At 30.4% G+C, this 25,453-nt stretch overlaps 1 protein-coding gene across 2 annotated transcripts in view; it reads right to left on the bottom strand.

Annotated features, from left to right (window-relative positions):
• LOC126886299 (transcriptional regulator ATRX homolog) overlaps window positions 1-25,453 on the bottom strand; it is a 140,286-nt gene that overhangs the window by 33,216 nt on the left and 81,617 nt on the right. For both annotated transcript variants that reach the window (XM_050653173.1, XM_050653181.1), the window contains 2 exons: window positions 20,692-20,996; window positions 9,205-9,363 (listed from right to left, as the gene is read on the bottom strand). In XM_050653173.1, the coding sequence (XP_050509130.1) occupies window positions 9,205-9,363; window positions 20,692-20,996 (464 nt within the window). The remainder of the gene's footprint in view (window positions 1-9,204; window positions 9,364-20,691; window positions 20,997-25,453) is intronic.

Here is a 25,453-nt window from a genome sequence, read left to right on the forward strand (position 1 = left end):
AAAGTCTTGTTTATCAATCTGTCCTTGTCCCTCCCACCGTATCTCTTGCAGTGCTGCAATATCTATTTTATACTTTGCTAGTTCTTTGCTTATTTCTAGCATTTTTCCTGGTGCCAACATCGTTCTTATATTCCATGTGCTTATTTTCAGTTCTTTATGTTTTTTATTTTTTTGTTTTCGTCTTGTATTTTTGTTTCCTTGTCTGCTCTTATTTATTTCTTTTTTGTGATACATCAATTTATCTGCACTCATTTCCTTTTTATTTGCCTCGTCCGTCGCCAAATAAGTATTGTCTTGTATTCTCTCATCAGTTGCTAGTTTTTTGAAACGTTTTGAAAAACCTCATCCAACTGATTCTTGTTCTTATTCCATTTCCTCTCCCGTCCATCTATTATCAATTTGTTGTGCTTAATTTGGACGCGTTTTCCTTTCTTTATTTCATCATTTGCTATTTTGACTATTTCTTTTTGTATTTGTAATTCCTCTTTCGTTAAATCATTGTTTATATATATTCTTTCTTCTTTTACTTCTTTAAGTTTTCTTTTATTTTCCATTACTTTTATTTTTTCCTCTTTGTTTGGCAATCTGACTAAACATGTTTTGTTTCCTAATTTCACAGCTTCTTCTATCTTTATATTAATATCTAGTTCTTTTTTCATAAAGTTCTCCATTGTTTCTTTTAGTAATCTTCTATCTCTCGTATCTATTGTCATTCCCTGTACTATAACATTATTTTCTTTTCTTGCTCTATCGAGTCTTTCAAGGCGCACTTTTACATCTTCCAGTTCCTTTTTCATATGTTCATTTTCTCTTCGCACTTCACCATTCTCTTGTCTTAATTCTTCTAATTCAACTCGGAGTTCCCTCATTTCTTCTCTGTATTGCCTTTGCTCCTCTTTAATTTCTTTTACGTGAATTTTCAGATCTTGTGTCTCTTTCGTTAAGTTTGCCATCATATTTAATATTTGGTCTAGTTTGTCTTCCTCTGTGTTCCTTTTATCTGGGGTTCTTGATACTTTTTTGCTTTTCGAAAAAGACTGCTCTTCATTTTCTCTATATCTTTTCCGATTATCGTCGGATGTGTAATCGTCGGGGTTCATTTTCTTACCGAAATTGCTCGCGATAAAATCACCCTCCCCACCTATCGCGCCGGAGGAAGATGATTTTCTCAAGCAATATGTTTCTCTTTCGAATGTGTTACCCCTAAATTGAATTAAATTAAATTAAATTATTTTACGTTATTTTGGAGCAGTTCGATTCAACAGTTCCCACCTTTAACTTTCAAAATTCCAGTTTCTGGAGCTTGTAATCAACGTTCTAATGATCTACTTTTTTGGCTTGATGTTGAATTAAATTGTATTTGTTGTTTTAAGTTTATGTATTGTATTTAATATTATTGTACTTACAGTCTGTTTCAAAAGTTTATTTCTATAACTTCACTTAACACTAATCGTCTTTGACACACTGTAACTAAAATCACTTTAGAAACTATTTCTTATTCGCCAAAAAATTGAATTTTTAGAGAGCCTGATTTTTCACGTGTTGATCTGCCCACACTAGAGATCGGAAATTGCAATATAAATCTAAAATTTCAAAAATAAAAAATGTGCTATAACTTTTGCGAAAATGGCCCTAAGACTTTCATATTGCAAGAAAAGTTGAGCCAAACATTCTACATAACGCACAAAAATTTTTAAGACGATTAGTCAATTAGTTTAAATTTTATTCAATTTGTTTATCGCAAAGAGCTTTTTTTCGCAATGTTATTGTTCAGAAAATAATAAAGACATAGCAATTCTGTGTAAACCAGATGCAAGAAGAATAGTTATATTTTCAATGTCTTGAAAAAAATCATTAAAAAATCGTTTTTATCACTCCGAAAAAAGTTTAGTAATATATAGTCATTTTTGGCTTATAAACAATTTGAATAGCTTTGTTAATATTGACTATAGAGTAAATTTACTCTAGGATTTTAAAAGCTGGCATTTTTACACGAATTTTCAGAAATAAACTTTTTACCTAGGTTAATTAGGCTCAAAGTTAGCCACCTTTATTATTTAATTCGCAGTTACTTCTATATACATCAAATTCTCCTTTAACAGTGTTAGTTACCATACTACTCCGAAACGGCTTGGCCGATTTTTATGAAATTTCACACGTATATCCTATAGGACGAAGAAGAGGTTCTAATCTATTTTTTATACCCATAAGTTATAAGGGGGTTGCCCCCTGACATTTTTTTTTATTTTTTCAAACAAAATTATCTATGTACCTTAATTTTATATGATGTAGAATTAAAAAAGACATAAAACCCTTAATTTTCACTCTTTTATCACCAACCCCTATTTGTTAACAGCCATCTATATATTTACATCTATAAAATTCTCCTGTCATAGTGTTACTCTCCATACTCCTCCGAGACCGCTTGACCGATTTTTATGAAATTATATATATTCGGTAGGTGTTAAAATCGGTCGTAATCTATTTCATATCTCTGAGTGATAAGAGGAGTTCCCCCCAACATTTGGTAATGTTAGGTGGGGATGTGTGTACATAACGCACTCTATAAGACTACGAGTACATACAAATTAAAAAAATTATGATCAAAATCCATCAACAAGCTCCGGCGATATTATTCGCAGTATATGTTTGCAGAATCCGTTTCATTTTTTCAGTGCACGGATTTTAATAATTCCCCTCCACCGGCCACGAATTAATTCCGTTCGGATGCCATTTTTAAGACTTTATTAACCACTGTGTTGAGGTTCAAAGTTTACTCAAACTTTTGCACATAAACTATATATCTTCAACTTCAAAATAGCTCTAGTTAGGTTGCTTAATTGTTTTAAACAAAGTAGCCGCCAATTAAATAAAAAAAGTGGCTAACTCTGAGCATAATTAACCTAGGCGAAAAGTTTTTCTTTGAAAATTCGTACAAAAATACCAGTTTTTCAAATTCCATTGTAGTTTTAGCCTACAGTCAATATTAACAAAGTTACAGTAATCCCTCTTCAACCGCGGGGGTTACGTTCCGAAGAGAAAGGTGCGGTTGGTGAAACCGTGGTTGGCGAGGGATCCACGATACAAAGAAGAATATGACATAATATATAATCTCAATTTGGATAGGTATATTAGTACAGAGAAAGAAATATGATGAAAGTATGTACATTACGTACAAAATATGTAATTGCATATCTGTGAAATAGTATTATCATATCAACAGGAATAAAGACGCTGAGATCGTCTACATTCGCCGGTATTTTAAACCTTCCAAACTATAAACTAATATTAGTAGTATTACTACTAAGAACAAGCGCCAGTGGCGTATCATGAGTAATTTAACGCGACTGGACAAATTATAAAAAATATATAAAAATAATAAAATATTCTCATTAAAGATTCAACGGATATCGCAACCGCGGATAAGTGAAACCGCGGTTGATGAGTCCGTGGATAACGAGGGATTACTGTATTCAAATTGTTTATAAGCCAAAAATCGCTCTATTTTAGTAAAATGTTTTCTGAGTGATAAAAATGACTTTTTAATGATTGTTTTAAATACTTTGAAAATATGACTATTCTACTTTCACGTAGTTTTCACAGAATTGCTATATCGTTATTATTTTCTGAACAATAATATTGCGAAGAAAAAGCTCTTTGCGATAAACAAATTGAATAAAATTTAAACTAATTGACTAATCGTTTTAAAAATTTTTGTGCATTGTGTGGACTGTTTGACTCAACTATTCTTGCAATATGAAAGTCTTAAATTCATTTTCGCAAAAGTTATAGCAAATTTTTTATTTTCGAAATTTTAGTTTTATTTTGTAATTTCCGAAGCAACAAATGATCGTACCAAAATTCAAAAAGCGCTATTTTAAACCTTGGCTCATCTACTAAAAGAAAAATATTATAAATAAGATATTTAAACACCCTATTTTTACCTGTAGCGATTTAAACGAAAAAACTCTCATTTTTGACCCTTATTTGTTAATAACTAAATTTCTCGTCCAAACTATGACGGGCATTTTTATATTTATAATGTATTAGGTATATAGTACCCAAAAAACCCATTTGCAGCCTGGCTGCTCAAGTGTCCCGAACATGGTATATTTTTGCCTTATTTCCCTGGTGTATTAATTACTCGTTAATTTCGTTAATAAAAATATTTATAATCTACGCATCGAGCTTTCGATGCATCGAGCATGTGACGATATTTTGTACATGAATGAATGCTTTTGACGATCGCGTGAAATAGGAATTGCTTTTATTAATACGACATAAATGTATAAGGATAGGGAAGAAAGGGAATCTCGTTCAGCTCTCCTAATCAAAAGACATATTAGGGATAGACGATCACCGCTCGTATAAGGATAGGTAAGAGGAAAACTGTCGGATTCGCTCAGCTCGCCAAAACGACAGCGGAAAATGGTCGGGAAATAGTACAGTGGAACCCCGATAAGTCGGCCCCCGATAACCCGGAAGTCCGGCTAACCCGGACCGATTTTCATCAGATAAACATTTTGATTTTCAATATTTTGTATTTTTCAATTTAATTGTGGCTTATTTCCAATCAAAATAGTTAATTATCAGACAATCCTTTCAACAATAAAAGTGTATGTAATATAATATTTGAGAGATAATGTGTCTAGACTCTCTGTGTCGTGTACTTATGTGTGTAATTTGAACACGAGATTAAAAATTACTCATAGTACACGCCGCAGAAACAACAGCCAGCTGTCTGCAGTATCTATTCCTTTTTATTTCAAACTGTCAGCATTGTTTAGGAAAGACTATTTAAAAAATTCTTTTATAAACAATGGTCTTTAGTATTGTGTGTCTTGTATTGTTTGGGTTTGGTTTTTTTTTAGAATTGTAATGAGTAGGTAATATGTACTGTGCATATTTATAAAAATATTTCATGTTATTTCAATTCTAACGGAGTTTATCTGTAAGTATACCGTATTTTATTAATTTTTACCATATTCTCCGGCTATCTCGGATTTTCGATAACCCGGATCGGTCGTGGTCCCGATTAATCCGAGTTATCGAGGTTCCACTGTACCTACAGTAGGAAAAATGAAAGAATACCCATGAACGAACATATAAAACACGCTCTATTTTCCTGTCACCGTGTCACACAAAAAATTGGCCAGCGCAAGTACATGTAATAATTATTTTTACATGTATTTGCACTGGACAATTTTCTTTGTGACACGGTGACAGGAAAATACAGCGTGTTTTATATGTTCGTTCATGGGTTTTCTTTCATTTTTCCGACTGTACATAAACTCACCTCTTATACCGCGCTGTTGTTTATTATTCTTCGATCAACGCTCCAAGAATACTAATCAACTAGGCTTTTCGATCCGACTTTTATATCGTCCAAGACGGTACAAAAACATGTTTTACTTAATCCATTGGCGTACTCTAGACTCTAGACGATAAAATTATATTATCGTCACACTTTGAATGAGCTTACACTTGAAGGAAACATGAACATACTTGCATTTAAGGGTTAACAATATTCTTCTTTAAATTTTAGGCGTGGATAGCTTCCATGACAATTTGCCGATATCGTTCTCGATCTTGTGCAGCATGAAATGATTGATCTGCTGATAAGTCAGTCCACTGACGAAGGTTTAGGATCCATGAATATTTCTTCCTACCAATTCCTCTTTATCCGTAGATCTTTCCGTTGAGTATTAACTGCAGCATCCTATATCTGCTACATCTCATTATAGTCTGGGCTGATCATCGGAGAATAGGCCATTTTTGGGAAAAGTTATTTACCAGCAATTTTATTGCTGGAATCGAAGCTTATGATTATATATATTAATAATATAGGTATGCAAAGTCCGCAGATAGTGTGCTACTTTTTTATTAACAAAATGGCGCCCCCAAATCGTGTTTTTTAAATTTTTGCTCCATAACTCCAAACATTTGAACTTTACACCAAAAACACCCTAATAAAAATTCACCGAAATTAAATTCTGCATAAAGACATGTTTTTTCCGATCTGCTCCGACGAAAATTTTCCTCGGAAAATGCGGGTTTTCCCAACAAAATCTTTAAATTTCAAATAAAGTTTTAGATAAGTAATTATCTACCAATAATTAAATAACTCGGTGACATAAAAGCTTTCTTGGTTTAGATTATAGCTCCAGAAGCCGGTGAAAATTAAACGAATATTTTAGCAACAATTCAATTGTTAATTAATAATTTACGGTCGCAATAATAACCAAAATAATTATGATACACTGATCAAACTTTGAAATCTTATAAAGATGAGATGCCTATTTAATATTTAGTCGACAAAATATAAATTTTCAATTTTTTTGAATAATTTTTAAATTATAAAAAAAAAGTTATAAACAAATTAACGTTTCTCAGAAAGTTTTTATTATATTCTAATTTTAAAAACTAGGTAAAATGCGTATTTCAAAGATCTTGAAAATGAATGCTTTAAAACTTTTTTTCAACTATTTGCAAAAAAGTTATGAAACAGCAAAGTTAACATACGATTCCTACGTTGTTTATAATGTTTTTTAATTCTTTCAAAGCGTAAGTTTAAAGTACAAGCTAATTACTTACAAAAAAATATCGATTATTAGTTTAATATTTATATTTTAATTAAAGATAATAAATATTTTTTGTTGTAATTTACACGCGCGAAAGTAGACTAATACAGTACCGTAGCTAAAATTTTCACTCGAGACGACGACCGTCGCGCGACGTGCACTAGTTAATAAATAAAATTATCTATTATAACCTGTCCACGGCTCTGTATCAAGCCTACTTTCGCGCTAAAAGTTACAAAAAAAAACATTTTTAATCTTTGATTAAAATATAACCATTGAACTAATGTTTGGTATTTTTTGAGAGTAATTAGATTGTACCATAAACTCACTTTTAATCTTTGAAACAATTAAAACAAATTTTAAACAACGAAGTAATCGTATGTTTACTTCGCTGTTTCATAACTTTTTTGCAAATGGTTGGAAACATTTTTTAAAGCATTCATTTTCAAGACCTTTGAAATACGCATATTAAGTATTTTTTAAAATTATAATAAAATAAACAATTTCTAAGAAATGTTAATTTGTTTATAACTATTTTTTTTAAACATTTAAAGATTATGCAAAAAAATGAAAAATTTATATTTTGTCGACAAAATATTAAACAGGCATCACATTTTTATAATCTTTCTAAGTTTGATCAATGTCTCATGATTATTTTGGTTGTTATTGCGACTGTAAATTGTTAATTAACAATTGAATTGTTGCTAAAATATTGGTTTAATTTTCACCGGCTTCTGCAGTTATAATCTATGCCAAGAAAGCTTTTATTTCACCAAGTTATTTAATTATTGATAAATAATTACTTGCCCAAAAAATTTATTTGAAAATTCGAGATTTTGTTGGGAAAACCCACATTTTCCGAGGAAAATTTTCGTAGGAGGAAATCGGGAAAAACATGAGGCATGTTTGTATGTAGAATTAAATTGGGGTAAATTTTTATTTGAGTGTTTTTGGTGTAAAGTTAAAATCTTCGGATTTATAGACCAATAATTGAAAAAACCCGATTTGGGGGCGCCATTTTGTTAATAAAAAAAGTAGCACACTATCTGCGAACTTTGCATACCGATATTATTAATCTATAGGATCATAATATTAGATTCCAGCAATAAAATTGCTGGTAAACTTTCTTTGTACTTTACTAATTAGACCAGCGTATTATAACTATTTTTTTTTTCAAAATTTAAAGATTATGCAAAAAAACGAAAAATTTATATTTTGTCGATAAAATATTAAATAAGCATCTCATATTTATAATCTTAATAAGTTTGATCAATGTATCATGATTATTTTGGTTATTATTGCGATCGTAAATTGTTAATTAACAATTGAGTTGTTGCTAAAATATTCGTTTAATTTTCACCGGCTTCTGGAATTACAATCTATACCAAGAAAGCTTTGATGTCACTAAGTTATTTAATTATTGATCAATAATTACTTACCTAAAACTTTATTTGAAAATTAGAGATTTTGTTGGGAAAACCCGCATTTTCCGAGGAAAATTTTCGTCGGAGCAAATCGGGAAAAACAAATTTCTATGTAGAATTTAATTGCGGTGAATTTTTATTTGGGTGTTTTTGTTGTAAAGTTAAAATCTTCGGAGTTATAGAGCAATAATTTAAAAAAATACCATTTGTCGGCGCCATTTTGTTTATAAAAAAAGTAGCACACTATCTGCGGACTTTGCATACCTATATTATTAATATATAGGATCTTATAATTCGATTACAGCAATAAAATTGCTGGTAAATAACTTTTCCATGAATTTTGCTAATTGGCCCAGAGTATTATAATATGCCCGAGATATTCAAGTTTTCTCTTTTTTATCATCTTGATTAAGTCAACTTCGCCTTGACCTACTCTGTTTAAGACTTCTCTGTTTGAAATGCGTTGAACCCAAGATATTCTGAGCATTCTATGATATGACTACATCTCGAAGGTTTCTAATTTGTTCATCATGTTAACCTTCATGATCCAGGTTTCACATCCATATAGTAATACAGGATATACATAACATTTTAGGAACTTGATTCTTAGTTTTAAATTCAGCTGAGAGTTGCTCAGAATAGATCTAAGTTTCATAAATGCTCCTCTTGCAATTTCTATACGAGTTTTAATTTCTTCATCCGGATTTAGTGTCTCGTTTATCCAACATAGGTATTTAAAATGGTTAACTTTTGTTATCGGTTCATTACTGACAATTAGTTGCATAGGGCCAACCGCGACGTCTTGATTGCTAAGCACAAATAACTTTGTCTTTGTTGTATTTATGTTAAGTCCATTATTGGAGCATTCTCTAGTGACTCCCCCGTTTCTTGTTAATAGTTTCTCCCCCGATTCGAACTCCACATTGCCCTTCCAAGGCTTCGTTAAAAATTATTTCTGAGTATATGTTAAACAAAGTTGGGGATAACAAACAACCCTGTTTGACACTTCTTTGAACGCAAATTGTGTCTGTCTCTTTACCATCTACCAGAATAGAAGCTTCTTGATTCCAATACAGATGTTGTAAAAGTCTCAGATCTTTAACACAATTACATCGCAATAATTTACCAAATATTCCTTTTGTCATTAACTTCTAATAGCCGGCATTAACTTTGAATCACCTTCTAGAGTATGTACTTACTTTGTGCTGCTCTGGCTCTAGTCAGTCTCGTCCTGGTAGGTCTCTTCTTTTCATTCCCACTTCCCGATCCGTCACTCTCATTACCGGATTCTGAACCAGATGAAGTACTTTTCGCACTGGAACTCTGGTCTCCGTCGTCGATGAAGTCTTTCAAAGAACCTAACAACAAGAAGAGAAAATAAGTTTGCGACATTACATTTTCTTGGAGTTTAAATTTCTATAACCTTTTTATATAAAAAAAAGCGTTACAGAGGTAGATATGTGCTTTCTATATGTCACAAACAACTACAATGTTGTAAAAATGTTTATTCGTACGTTATGGGGCCGGTTCCTATAAAATAATGATAATTTGGGAATAATTTATGAATCTACAATTGAAAAATGCTACACTTTTGTGAAATTTTTTTAAAGGGGTTTTAGTATTATATTATTAACAGATAATACTAATACACCTTAAAAATTATAAAAAGAAATTGTTAAGATATTTGACCGTTCCACTACTTTTGGGACACCCTGTATAATAAACGTATGAAGTTTGTAGACCCAGTAGAAACAGAGTTGTAGTTCAGGAAGAGTAGGTTCTTATTCGTCAAATTCCAAATCGAATATTTAAACATGGAATAATTAAAAAATTAAGCACTTTTGGAGAAAACTCTGTATCTTTTTTAAAGTGTTTAAAAAAAGCTTTATTTTTGTTTCTTTTTTAAGTTACTAGCATCAAAAGTAAGTAAGTTACGCTCAGAATAAAATGATTCCTTTTTTTTTTTGTAAAAAAAGATCGTAAAAATTAAAAAATTAAGCACTTTTGGAGAAAACTCTGTATGTTTTTGAAAGTGTTTAAAAAAAGCTTTATTTTTGTTTCTTTTTTAAGTTACTAGCATCAAAAGTAAGTAAGTTACGCTCAGAATAAAATGATTCCTTTTTTTTTTGTAAAAAAAGATCGTAAAAATTAAAAAATTAAGCACTTTTGGAGAAAACTCTGTATGTTTTTGAAAGTGTTTAAAAAAAGCTTTATTTTTGTTTCTTTTTTAAGTTACTAGCATCAAAAGTAAGTAAGTTACGCTCAGAATAAAATGGTTCCTTTTTTTTGTAAAAAAAGATCGTAAAATCACCCCCTAATTAGCGTCTAAAATTAAATTAATCGTCACCGCTTGATAAATTACTTTACTTATGTAGTGTTTATATTATATGATCTGTAAGTTTTAGAAAATTTTTAACAGCCATATTTTAACCTATTTTTGTCTTAAAAAAAAAAACAAAAAATATAAAATATTCAGAAAAGCAAAACCCCCTTTATAGTCTAAAAAATGCTTTTTTCAGAAGTTCAAAAAATTGTTTTTTTACTTTAAAACCAATTTTTTCAAAAATAGGCGCTTTGAATAGATGGAACTTACAGACCATATAAAAAACACACAAGTTAAGTAAATTTCGATAAATACACAAGTTAAGGCCGTTTCGATTCATTTAATTTCGGATGCTAATTAGGGGGTGATTTTTACGACTTTTGTACCAAAAATAAAAATAGGGGCCAAATTTATTTTGACCATGTCTTGCTTACTTCGATGCTAAAAACTTAAAAAAAAAATAAAGATAAACTTTTTTTTTAACACTAAAAAAGTTGTAGTTTTACCCGAAAAGTTCTTCATTTTTTGGTTATTTCACGTTAAAATATTCGATTTGGAATTTGAGAAATAAGGACCCACTTTTCATTACCTACTACTCTGTTTCTGCTGGATCTACAGACTTCATACGTATACCACTTTTTTACTTTTTCAGAAACTATAGGCATTTCTGCTACATATACCTTTTTTTCGATTAAATACTTACTTATTGAGTAATTTGCGAAAATCGTATTTACCCGAAAATAACTCGAAAAGTATTGACTTATTGAAAAAGCTCTATGGACCAAAAGTTGTTAGTATTAATCAGTTTATCCAATTCTGGACTTATCTTGAACGTATATTTTTTCACTCCCGAGAAGGAGTGATACTTAACCCCAGTGCAAAAGCACACAGCGGCACAATATCACTTCTTTCTTTGATATTTTAGCTATGTGTATACCAAATTTCATGCCAATCCAATGGATTCTTTAAAATTCGGAGGTTTTGCAATATTTTACCTTGAGTGAATGGGTTAGATCTGGAAAGAAATTCTGTATATCAACTTCAAATATTTTATTTCGCATTAGTTCTGAAAATTAATTTTTTTACAAATTGCAAAAAATAATTTACATATGAATTATCACTGCTAATTTTATTATGTATTTTCTATTTTGTTGTTTTTTTGTAGTGTATTAATAATTAAATAATTTTTAGGATACCTCTTCACTATTTTAAAACCTTTTTATACAGGGTGCGCCAAACCTCTGGTCTTCTTTGATTACGGCTAAACTATGAGATATACAAAAAAATGTTTATAACAAAACTAATGTGTATCAAAGAGGTCTATAATTTAAAATTATTTTCAGTTATACAGGATGAGTCAGAATGACGGTATGAACCAAAGTTGTATTTTTTTAAATGGAACACCCTGTATATTAAATCGTTTTTGAATATATTATTTAAAAATATAAAAAATCATTATAAGGTCTTATAGGCATAAAGTTAATAATTTTCGAAATATTTACATTTTTATTGAGAAAAATGGTAATATTTATAGGGTTGTGGATTATGTTTCCAAGGAAATAAAAATTTAGGTGATAGGTCAAAGTTTTTAAAATATAGTGTTATTTTTAAATAATTTAATATTTTTTACTTTTAGCCATAAAATATACAGTGTGATCACTATTTGCAAATACAAAATTTTCTCATTTTTTTTAAATGGGACACCCTGTATATTAGTTTTGCGTTTGGTAGTAAATATTACAACCTTTCTTTTGGTATAAGGTTGTATGTACCTAGCATGTTTCGTTTTGTAGATATTTTAAAAAGACTATAGATTTTACGTTTTTGCGGATTTTTTATTTAAAAATTTTTTTGCAAAAAAAATAATTATAATCTGGTTTTAGAAACATACACTAAAATATAAAATATGAAAATAAAAACGTAATTAAAGATTAAAATAAATCGTATGCTAGTACAATTCAATTGAATTTAATAACTTTAAATTATTTTACAAAAAATATTTTACCATATTAATGAATACATGAATTAGTTACTAAATTAAATAAACAACCAAATTTTAAATCAATCGTAGTAATTCTTCTATCGCAGCAACTTTCCTATACCAAATTAATTGTTAGTTATATTGTATTTACCAGTAAGGTCAGTTAATAACTTTTTAATTTGCCTACATCTTGAGAACGTATAAAGTATGCTTTGAAACAAATGAACGTTATGGAAGTATATTAAGAAGTAAATAGTATCTATGTACCTACTCGTGTCACAAAAGCTGGTAATAATTTCTAATGGTTTCGCCCAAAACAAATGTCATATCCAAAAATGTTTCGGTTAAAAAATTAAAATTTAAAATAAAAAAAATTGTTACAAAAATTTAAACTACAAAAGTATTCCCAGTTTTTGTGACACCAGTAAATACTATTTATATTAATAAATAATTTGGATGATACATTTAACCTTCATTTGTTTCAAAGCATACTTTATAATAATTTTTATATTCTCAAGATGTATGTAAGTAAATTTAAAAGGTAAATTAAATTTTAACTAAATACAATTTAACTAACAATTAATTTGGTACAGGAAAGTTGCTGTAGTAGAAAAATTACTACGGTTGATTTAAAATTTGGTTGTTTATTTAATTTAGTAATTAATTTATGCATTCATTAATATGGTAAAATATTTTTTGTAAAATAATTTAAAGTTATTAAATTCAATTGAATTGTACTAGCATACGATTTATTTTAATCTTTAATTACGTTTTTATCTTCATATTTTATATTTTAGTGTATGTTTCTAAAACCAGATTATAATTATTTTTTTTGCAAAAAAATTTTTAAATAAAAAATCCGCAAACACGTAAAATCTATAGTTTTTTTTTAATATCTACAAAACGAAACATGCTAGGTACATACAACCTTATACCAAAAGAAAGGTTGTAATATTTACTACAAAACGCAAAAGTAATATACAGGGTGTCCCATTTAAAAACAATGAGAAAATTTTGTATTTGCAAATAGTGATCACACTGTATATTTTATGGCTAAAAGTAAAAAATATTAAATTATTTAAAAATAACACTATATTTTAAAAACTTTGACCTACCACCCAAATTTTTATTTCCTTGGAAACATAATCCACAACCCTATAAATATTACCATTTTTCTCAATAAAAATGTAAATATTTCGAAAATTATTAACTTTACACCTATAAGACCTTATACAAATTTTTCATATTTTTAAATAATATATTCAAAAATGATTTAATATACAGGGTGTTCCATTTAAAAAAATAAAACTTTGGTTCATACCGTCGTTCTGACTCACCCTGTATAATTGAAAATAATTTTAAATTATAGACCTCTTTGATACACATTAGTTTTGTTATAAACATTTTTTTGTATATCTCATAGTTTAGCCGTAATCAAAGAAGACCAGAGGTTTGGCGCACCCTGTATACTTGGGTTGGTTGGTGTCACGGACTCCGCAAATTTTGTAATCCATTTTAAAAATAGTTCTAGGCTACCTAGACACCTGAAATTTTCAGGATATCTTAGAACTAGCTAACAATGCAATATTTTACTGCTATTATACAGGGTGATTAATAACTAGTGGGGTGAAGCTCCGTAGATCCGTTATAGTAACGTATAGCGATAAAACTTAATAACAAAAATTGTAGCGAACTTTGAGCTTCACATTACAAAATTAGTTAGAATGTTACAGGGTGTTCGATAACATAGTGGCAGACCAAACTTATGTTTTTTTTTAATAGAACACCCCGTATTTTATTTTCTATTTGAAATCTTCGTAACTTTTCGATTACAAAAATATAAAGGTTAGGTATGTTATACGGGGTATTTACAAATTTATAACCAATTTTATAAGAAAATCGTAACAAGTTTAACTACCTGTATAAATAAAAGCAAGCACAAGGTCAATGGTTTATTGACGTCATATTTTTTTATTTATTGCCAAAATTTTCGTAAATGGTTGTTTTGCTAATTTTCTTTATATTGAATACAGGGTGAGTCAAAACGCAAGTACATTATTTTCTCAGTAATTTTAAATAGAACTAGGGAAGCTCAGGATAGAAGCCAATGGAAAGAGATAGTTGCTCGTATTATAGGGAATCACTACACTCAGCAATGAGGAAACGACTGAGGAGGAGGAGGAGGAGGAGTATTTTATATCATTATCGAAAAGTACCATTACCATACTATAATATTTGTATAACATTCCCTAGGTGTAAATTTATTAGTTTTCGAGATATTTTCATTTTTCAGAGCAAAATTATTAACAATTACGGGTCTAAATCTTTCCAAATTTTAAGTAAGCCATGAGTGAATAATTGTCTAAAACTTACAATTTACGATTACTGATTATCAATCGGTAATCAAAGTTGGCTACAATGTTTGTTATTAACTTTTATTACTATCTATTACTTATAACGGATCTACAAAGCTTTACTGACCAATCACGCTGTATGTATAAATCGATTTTTGAAGTTATACTTCTTTACGGGCGTAATGACGGTGAAATTTTATATGGGAAAACCTAGCGACCGGGCGCATGCGCATTATAACTTTGTTCTGATTGGATGTTCAAATGACATGACAAAAATTATCCAATATGGCAGCTGTGGCACAGCTGTGGGACTGTGTTTGGTTATAATGTATGCTTGTTGCGTTTTAAAATTTGTAGGAAGAGAAACAACAAACAAAAAGTTAGTTAATGGTTATACTGCCTTTTTAAATAGTTTTCATATTATATTTTTGGACTTATTTACATAGAAGAGATGATTGTTGCATGCCAATGTGAAAGCTCATCAAACTGTGACTAGTATGAGTGCCGCAGATCTCGCTTATTCAAAGCTAAAGAATCTTTCACTGGTAAGTGTTTTATAAATAGTTGATCAAATTTTATTATGATATTTGAGCATAGCCACTTTGCACGACGCAAGTGATTGCGAAATTTATTAGTCGTTATACGGGCTCCGATACCTACCTTGAACCTACCAAAATACATAAGTAGTATGTAATACTTTTATTTACATAATTTGATTCTTCTTACTCTATGTTTTGTTGTATTTTTTCAATTCTAAATCATTTCAATTCAAAATCAAAATAATTTGATTTACATAAGTTAAAAATGTCAAAAGGTTAATCTGTTTAGTCAGACGATCTTCGCACGTAATGACAAGCTGTCTCTGTGGCGAAGTTTTAATGCGAGTGAAAACGCAAATACCAGCCGCGTGGTAAGTTGGTTCGAATCCCAATAGAAACTTTTATTTTTTTATTTTTATTTATACATTTTATGATTGTAAGTATATTTATTATATAATTTTATTTTCAGAAAATACGTATTTAGTTAAAACATTTTCCGACAATTAATGTTCAGAAATCATTTGTGGCATTTTTAATGTGTTTGTGTGTGTTTTATTTTTTTATTATTTTAATTTTTGGCACTGTTTTAATAAAAATGTTTGAGAAGTAGTAAGTATAAATTAATTTAGTATTTAAATAAAATATAAATAAAAAGTATATTAATTTCGTTTATAATCATATAATCATATAATAGAAGTATAACTTCTTACGTGCGTACAAAGTACACACACATTCTTTTTTTTTTTTTTTTTAATTTCATACTATTTTAAAAATGTGACTAATGCAATGATATTTTAAAGAACGTTAATAAATCGATATCTACAAATTGATGGTGCCTCAGTGGCATTAGACTGCAGATCGAGACGTCCCCAGTTGGAACCCGGCTGTTGCGTATCTTTTTTAAATTGTTTTAATAAATAATTAAAAGTTTATATACTTAAAATTATACATACCATTTTAAACAACCGTGGTATTATACGTAGTATTATAAAAAATACTATTTTATACAGCGTAATTTTTGGAATCATAATTATAAATAACAGTTAATACATCTAATAAAAATTCATATTTTATAAGTTAATTATTCTTTCCAAACATGTTGTGTCCTATATGTACAATAACAAAACCGTGATATTATAAAAAGTAATTTTTTATTAGAGTGTAATTTTTGGAATTTTAAGCATGTTATCGTTAAATCGTTTATCGTTAAATTATTTTATATTCTTTCCTATAAATAATAAAAAGGTTTTATTATAAAAAAGTTCTTTTTTATAAAAGTGTAATTATTTATTTATCAATTTTTAGCGTTGTATCTGAAGTAAAATCGGAACTCCAAAATAGAGATTACAAGCTCGTTAAAATTATTTGTGAAAATGCTGAATACTACCGTTATATCCTTGTCTATTACGCCAGCCAAGCAACTCAAATTTATTTTTCAATCTTGGCAAAAAGTTCAATAAATGTCGCCACCGTCCAGTCAGGTAGTACTCAGACTTGAGGGACAAAGAGGTGTAAGTGGGCGGAGTTTAACACTGAATTCGGTTTTACCTTAAGGTGAGGTATCTATGTGTAGGTAGTTATTAATCAATGCTTGAGGTTTAACGTCGCGTTATAAAGTGACAGTTGATATATCAGATAACTCAAGAACTGTCAAGAAATAACGCAAGTAGTTAAGTTAAATATGATACATCACACCAATTCGAGGATTATAACTTAACTACAGGATAACTTTACGTTAAAGATAACTTCGGTCATCCATCACAGGGCTGATTATCCCTAGATGTCCCACGACCCACCTTCTCCAACAAAAAACCCGAGAGCCGTTCGCATTGGAACGATTGTTTGCTTGCTCTTCCATTAAGCCCCCTAACGACCCTCAACCCCTTCTTTTGAGTAAGCATTCCAATTATTACACAACAAATGAGGCCTGAGAATCAAAACCGAGGAGACCAAAAAAACATTAAAAATGTAAATTTCCCAAAAAGTATCTTTCTTCTTCTTAAAGTTCCCTCTCCTATCGGAGGGTGAATATTATAATGGCTATGGTCACTTTGTTGGCTGTTGCTCGGAATAGTTGTAATGAACTACAGTTAAACCATTCTCTAAGGTTCCTCAGCCAGGAGATGCGTCTTCTTCCTTGCATAATAATTCTCAGCAACTCATATTTTTTTCCTCTGGTAATGTGACCCAAATATTTCAGTTTTCTAGTTTTTATAATGTTCATAATTTCTAACTCCTTATTTAAACGTCGTAGCACTTCAACATTGGTAATCCTTTGAACCCACTGAATTTTCAATATTCTTCTGTAACACATTTCGAACGCTTCTATTTTTCTTATGTGTTGTCTCTTCAATGTCCAAGCTTCCATTCCGTATAGTAATATAGAAAATATGTAGCATCTTAGAGCCCTCAATCTGAGATGCAACTGAAGGTCTTTATTTGTAAGCAGTGTCTTCATTTTTATAAATGCTTGCCTTGCAGTTTCAATTCGGATTTTAATTTCTTTGCTTTGGTCATTTTTGTCATCAACCCAGCTTCCCAGATATTTGTGTGTCTTTACTTTTTCTAGTTGGGTTTGCTATATCAGTAACCTTTCATTTCCCGGTATCCGGTTAAAAAGTATCCGGCATTTATTAATCAAAGTGGCATCAATAAGTGTCATAAAATGGCACACTAATTTGGTATACAGTCATTTTTCTGCATGCCCCTTACATCTTTAGAATTGATTCTAAACCTACATAAATATTGTTCATTTTCAACTGCTTTTAGGGGCAAATAATGCACTAAAAGTAGTAGTCCAGGGCGCATCTGTTTTGAGATGGACGTTGAGAGGTGACTCAAATTTTTTTGCAGAAATTGCTTGAAAATAAATCCAATAATAATATTTGAGTTATCCTCCCTCTCAAAAAGGTCCGGAACATTGTTTAAATAATCAAAATGGCAAAAAATGAAGGAAAAATTCGATTTTATTTTTCGTTTTTTGATTATAACTTTAAAAGTATTCATTTTCGAGAAAAGTTGTACTAACATAAAAGTTGCGTAATTAAATTTTCTACAATATAGAGTTGGTTAAAAATTTAAAAAATAGTCACCCTAGTTGCAAAATAGCAATAATTGCGAAAAAAACATACAAAATCAAGTATTGGCATTTTACCGTTTTTCAACCATTTATGCTACACTTAGGACCTTCATATTTCACCCAGAAAAACTTTATGATACATTAAAACAATACTGTAAATTTCATTAAGATCGGTGCAATAGATTTTGCAAAATAAATTTCGCAATCCAGCTTTCGCAAAAAAATTCATTTTTTCAAAATGTTACAGGACCGAAAATAAAGCAGATGGCAAGTTGAATTTTTTTTTGCTTATATAAAAGTGTACTGTACCTTTCATTTGCAATTTGCAAAATTAAAATAGATTAATTACCACGGCGTCAGGAAATTTTTTAAATAACATTAATTTTTGGTGCTACGCGCAGGACAGCGGTGTTCGATTCACACAAGTTGATTTCCACCAAGATTTGTTCCAATCTTTATCTAATATATTATTTTCTTACTCTATATTTTGTTGTATTTTAATATTTTAATTCCACAAAAATCAAACTAATTTTATTATTGTTTATGAAACAATTGCATATATTTAAAAATAATAAACTTTTATTCTCTAAGTTAAAATATATGAACAAAGAAAGTTTTTGCTAATAAGTGTTATTTCAAAGGATAGAGTATGTGTTTTTATTTTGCAATAAACAAATTTATTTATTTACATCGAAATGTAATAAAAATTAAAATGTATCAATCATTATCAAAGGTCATTGGAATGACCAATCAGAGCAAACTATCCGCTGTCCTGCGCGTAACACCAATAATTAATGTTTATTTCAAAAAATTCCAGACGCCGTGGTGTTAATCGATTTTAATTCTGCAAAAATGCAAACGAAAGGTACAGTACACTTTTATAAGCAAAAAAAATTCAACTTGCCATCTGCTTTATTTTCGGTCCTGTAACATTTTGAAAAAATGAATTTTTTTTGCGAAAGCTGGATTGCGAAATTTATTTTGCAAAATCTATTGAACCGATCTTAATGAAATTTACCGTATTATTTTACTGTATCATAAAGTGTTTCTGGGTGAAATATGAAGGTCCTAAGTGTAGTACAAATGGTTAATGTTGTTCTGAAGCTATTTTCTTGTGGCATTTTTACAATTTTAACTATTTAGAATGGGAAATAAGCCACAATATTATTAAAAAATGATTTTTATTAACGTTTCGACGCCCAAATCGGGTGCCGTTGTTTGTTGTCAAATCAAATGCCGTTGTCAAAATACAAAATACTATATAGTATTTTGTATTTTGACAACGGCACCCGATTTGGGCGTCGAAACGTTAATAAAAATCATTTTTTAATAATATTGTGGCTTATTTCCCATTCTAAATAGTTAAAACAAATGGTTAAAAAACGTAAAATGCGAATACTTGTATTTGTATGGTTTTTTCGCAATCATTGCTATCTTGTAACAAGGGTGACTATTTTTTAAATTTTTAACCAATTCTATATTGTAGGAAATTTGTATACGCAACTTTTATGTCAGTACAACTTTTCTCGGAAATGAATACTTTTAAAGTTATAATCAAAAAACGAAGAAAATAATCGAATTTTTCCTTAATTTTTTGACATTTTGATTATTTAAACAATGTTCCGGACCTTTTTGAGAGGGAGGATAACTCAAATATTATTATTTGATTTATTTTCAAGCAATTTCTGCAAAAAAATTTGAGTCACCTCTCAACGTCCAAATGTACTAATATTTTTACAGATGCGCCCTGGTCTATAGGTATTGAACCATTTTGATAGAAAAACATACAAGAAAAAGAAGTATTTTATTGTTCATAAAACTATGGACATAGCAGGGTTTGATTTTACGTTAACGTTTCAGTGGTATTTTGAAGAGGATTTGGAAGGTTTTGAGCCGAAACCTTATGCCTGTAGATTAATGGATACTTGAACTTTAAAATTGTATAAAAAAAGGGAAAACGAAAAATTTAGGATTTAGCAGGTTTTGATTCCTTATTAATACTTTTGAAAGAAAGATTTTAAGTAGAATAATGGGACCCATTTGTGACAATGGTATATGGAGAATACGGTTCAACCACGTGCTATACCAATATTACAGAGAACCCTCTATAACAAATTATGCAAAAATACAAAGATTGCGCTGGGCAGGTCACCTTATAAGAATGGATAACGACAGAACACCTTAGCGGAACTATGATGGGACGTCGGCCAGTAGGAAGGCCAAGGAAGAGGTGGATAGACGAAGCGAGAACCGATGCTAAAGAGATATTGAGGGTGGACAACTGGAGGAGAGCAGCCAGAGACAGAGATACTTGGAGGCGGATGCTAGGGGAGGCCAGGGCCTGACTTGGACTGTAGCGCCATAGGAGATAGAGAGGTTTTGATTCTGATGGGCTCAAATTTGTACTTACCTTCAGACTCTTCATCGTCCGTCAATTTCTCTTTCTTCTCGATGGACTTATCCAAGAGAACCCTCGGATGCGTGCATATCCTCTGCAATTGTTGAAAATCGTTGAATAAAAATGACGTTCGGTTCGATCCTTCGTTCTTGCGCGCGTATTTTTCCATGTAAGTTTTGTATATTTTAACCTGGACATCGGATAGCTTCAGGAAGATGACGTATTCGTGTTTTGGCGGTAAATACGGCTCTAGAACGGAATAATCTCGACGCTGGACGACGCCGTCCAGGAGTTTGTGAAGCACGTGAGATCTTTTCCTACAATAAAAACAATATTCAGAAACCAATCTTAAGGTACTGTTCTTACGATGTCAGTTGGACCAGTATTAAAAACAAAATTCGACACCGATTGTCGGCACCGTTTGTAAAACATAGGCGGCGCAATAGAAATTAATGAGTAAACTTTTATTTTTAAATTATGGTTCAATATTTGTTAAACAGTAATAATGTTGTTAATTGTTCACATTTCTTTATGAAATTGACACCAAAGATAATTAAAAATACATAATACAAATGAAATTTAACGTGCTTATTAATTTGAGAACTAAAGAAATAAGACTACACTTTGAATGTACACATAAAATACATGAAAACGAACAATTCGTCTTCCAGTCGAATTGTTTTAATTCATGACTAATGGAGAGATCACTTTTACTACTGTATAGTATTTTTACTACAAAAGCGATATTACCTAGGTCAGAATTTTTGACGTAAGAGAACTGTCAAAACATTAGAATGTGACTCTTCATTATATCCATATTTATAATAAACATGGCAATAATGAAAATTCACATTCTAATGTTTTGACAGTTCTCTTACGTCAAAAATTTTGACCTACGTAATATCGCTTTTGTAGTAAAAATACTATACATGGGACATATTTTTGACAAGTTGAAATATATCACTATCCGTGTGTTCAGAACTTGATTCGACACTTGTTGTGTTTATAACTACCACACCAATATTGGAAAAGAAGTGAAAGGCGCAATTTACACAACAGTTACCAGACCAATAATGACATAAATACGCGGCAGAAACACGACTTGATACAGAAAGGACAGAAAGAATGCTAGAAACAGCAGAGATGAAAATACTTTGAAAAATCGATGGGATATGGGAAGAGCTAGAAGTGCAGATATACGACAGATATGCAAGGTGGACAACATTAATAACTGGGTAAAAAGCAGAAGAGTATAATGGAACAACTACATGAGCCAAATGACAAAAAACAAAGTAGTAAGGACGGCGAGAGACGGTTCCCCAATAGGAAGACGATCAGTTAGGTCTGTATCCCGCGTATGAAAAAAAAAGTTGATTAATAGTAAGCTGAAAATTTGTTAATAGCTTAAACGGTGTCTAGTCGGATAAACTGTGATATATGAGAACACTGTAACAGTGGCAGTTTTAATTGTGGAACAGGTTAAAAATTTGGAACGGTCAGACTTAAACTCTCCGAACAGAGATTAAACTCTCATGCAAAAATCAGACTGCTATTTATCACCTGTCATAATTCCTGTCATTTGACATATTCTACATGTTCCACTCATTAAAACGCCCATTTGGTGATAAATAGTAGGCTGATTTTTGCATGAGAGTTTAATCTCTGTTCGGAGAGTTTAAGTCTGTTCTGTCGGACAAAATACATGTGCCGTTTTCGTGGTCTAGCCGTTCCAAATTTTTAACCTGTTCCAGTGTTCCCATATATCAAAGTTTCTCCAACTAGACACCCTTAAGCTATTAAAAAATTTTCAGCTTGCTATTAATCAACTTTTTTTTCATACGCGGGATCCAAAACTAAGTGGGAAGACCACGAAAACGATGGAATGACAACTTACTGGAGGCACATTGAAAAACAGACAGTCATGTCTACACAAGAAGAAGAAGAAGGAAAAGAAGAAGACATTAATATTGGTGACAAAGCAAGATAATATTTTTATTTTACTTGAACATGAGCTACACAATTTTTCTAAATGTCACTTTTGACTTGTAAGTATATATATTGTATTAAAACAGAAAATAGTGAAGAATTACAAAGAATGATGGAAGCACTAGATAGTGAATCGACAAAGATGGGACTGAACATCGCTTACAGTAAAACAAAAGCCATGACCAATCAACAAAGAGAACCAATAATTACAGTGGCACAAACAAGAATAAAGCAAGTAAAAGAAATATTCTAGGACAAATCACTAAATTAAATAAAAAAAATCAGACCGAAGAAATAAAAAAAAATAATAAGATTGGCCTGGACATCACTCGGAAAACTGTCTTTTATTCTAAAGAAAAAAAAAATACCCCCAATACCTAAAATCAAGAGTCTTCAATCACATACAAAGGAAAATATGGAAAAAATAAAAATATGAAACATGAAAAATTCCATTAATTACATTATCCAATCAGCGGACTGAGCAAATTGACATCATTAAATCTCGCATAATATATGGGACATCCTGTATAAACAATACAGTTATTAAAATTTAAAATTGATCATTAAAAGTATAATATAATACTTACAAATGCAATTTAATGTGCTTATTCATTTTTTAAGTACTAAAGAAATGAGACAAAAAATGTATTATAAAAATAAAATAATTGTAAGTTATGACGACGACACTGTTTATTTAGTGTTTACTAGCTGACCCGGCAGACTTCGTACTGCCTCAATAGATAAGAACAAACTTTTGAAAACAATAAACTTAAAATAAACAAAAGGAATTCGTAATTAATAAACAAAAAATTCTCGATGTGAATGAGTTTTTTTTATTATTTTTAATGAATTACACATAATGTTTGAAGTAATAAAGTTTAGTTAGAAAAAGTTTGCAGTGCAACAGTTGCAATCTTAAATTTGTTTTTCTTATAATGAATATAACAGCTTTATTTTACTTACATTCAAAAAAACCCTGTATTTATAATTGGGTTCGGGGTTGTCCAACTATATAGGTGTTGAAAAATAAAATAAAATTAAAATTAAATATCATTAAATAAAATGAAACAAAAGTCAATAAAAATAAATAAAACTGAATAAACTTAAATAAAAATAATAAATAAATTTAAAAAAATAATAAAATTAATAAAAAAATAAATAGAATCTAATAAAAATAATTAAAATAAAATAAAATGAAACAAAATTAATTAAAATTAAATAAAATTTTATAATTTGCTGCTTGTTCTTTTCGTTTGCTCAGAACTTTTCTTCTACTTGCCGTTCGTCAGAAAAGTTCGGTAGAGATATTTTTTGAAAGTTTCGAAAAATTAAGAAATTCATATTTTGCCCAAATTAAGTCCAAAAGTTAAACAGTTGCACTTTTCTTCGATGAAATTTGTTGCTCGTTCTTCTTCTGTCTTAATATTTCTAAGGCTTAAGATATTGTATTTTGGACACCGATTGAGCTAGAAAAAAAAATTAGTAAGGTTCTGTTCGGAATTCAGCAAGGAGTACACCGAATTAATTTCGTATTTTTCACGTCACTATTGTGAGGGTTATGACGTCACACGCAACCCCCTTATGACGTAGAGGTATAAAATATCGACATAAACCTACTCCCCGTCCGGTCGAACATAGCTGCCAAATTTCATAAAAATAGGTCAAGTCGTTTCGGAGGAGTATGGCAACAAACACTGTAAAAAGAGCATTTTATACATATAGCTGTAAAAATTTTGGTGGCTACTAAAATGACAATATAAAACCGTATAAACCTTCCCTGAACTTCCACAAATAATTCAACATCAAAATTAGCCAAATCGGTCCACACATTCTCGAGTTTTAGCGAGACTAACGCACAGCAATAGATTTTTATATATAAGATATTGCTTGCCGCCTTTGAAACATAAGAAGGTATTTTGACCAGATAACGATATTATTTGAGCCTAAGCACTTCCGAACAATTTGACCAATTACTCTTCAGTATTGCCCAATAAGAAACGTTAGAAAGTAATAAGCCACACCCGCGTCCATGTGGACTTATACAAGGAGTGATCAATTTTGAAGCAAGCAAATGTTTATATGGTTTATCTTTATTTCTATGCTCTTCGTAGAATTACTGACCGGACCCCAAAAATGCTTCTGGTCCAACTGACATCGTAAGAACAGTACTATAGTTTATTTTTTAACCAGGAGGAGTAAACTAAAAAGACAGATTCACACCCAAGAAAGTCACTAGAATAATAAGAAAATACATCTTCTTTTTTGGTTGATCAAGTCGGCCCTCAACGGTAATCCATAAATATTATATTAAATTAATACGTCGCTAAAGAGTTCCAAAACCAACTGCTTTTTATATAAAAGCAGACTAACAATCTAAAAATTAAAGGAATAACACAGAAAACACACAAATTGCCGATATAATTTAATTAACCTATGAAATGTCACTAGTGTCAAAATTTGATAACTGTCATTACTGTCAAAATTTTATAACAGTGGAGTAAACTTGCCTGCGGTTGGATCAATTACAAACAAGCAATACAGCGCGGTAAATTTGAATCACTCCTCTTGGTTAAAAAACAAACCATAGTACACTTTAAAAGACCAAAAATAAGCATTTTTTCAAGATTTTTTTTTCAGAACCTTTATTAAGAATGAACATAAAACTGTTTACATATTAACATCTACCTCTTGGAGAATACAAAAAATATATATTTTTTCATTTATGCACGTACACTAGTATGGTGGTACTCCACCCTCAGGATGTTGGTTGGGGTAGTTACCCCCTATG

Source organism: Diabrotica virgifera, chromosome 1 (genome assembly GCF_917563875.1).
Source record: "Diabrotica virgifera virgifera chromosome 1, PGI_DIABVI_V3a".
NCBI classification, from domain to species: Eukaryota; Metazoa; Arthropoda; class Insecta; order Coleoptera; family Chrysomelidae; genus Diabrotica; species Diabrotica virgifera.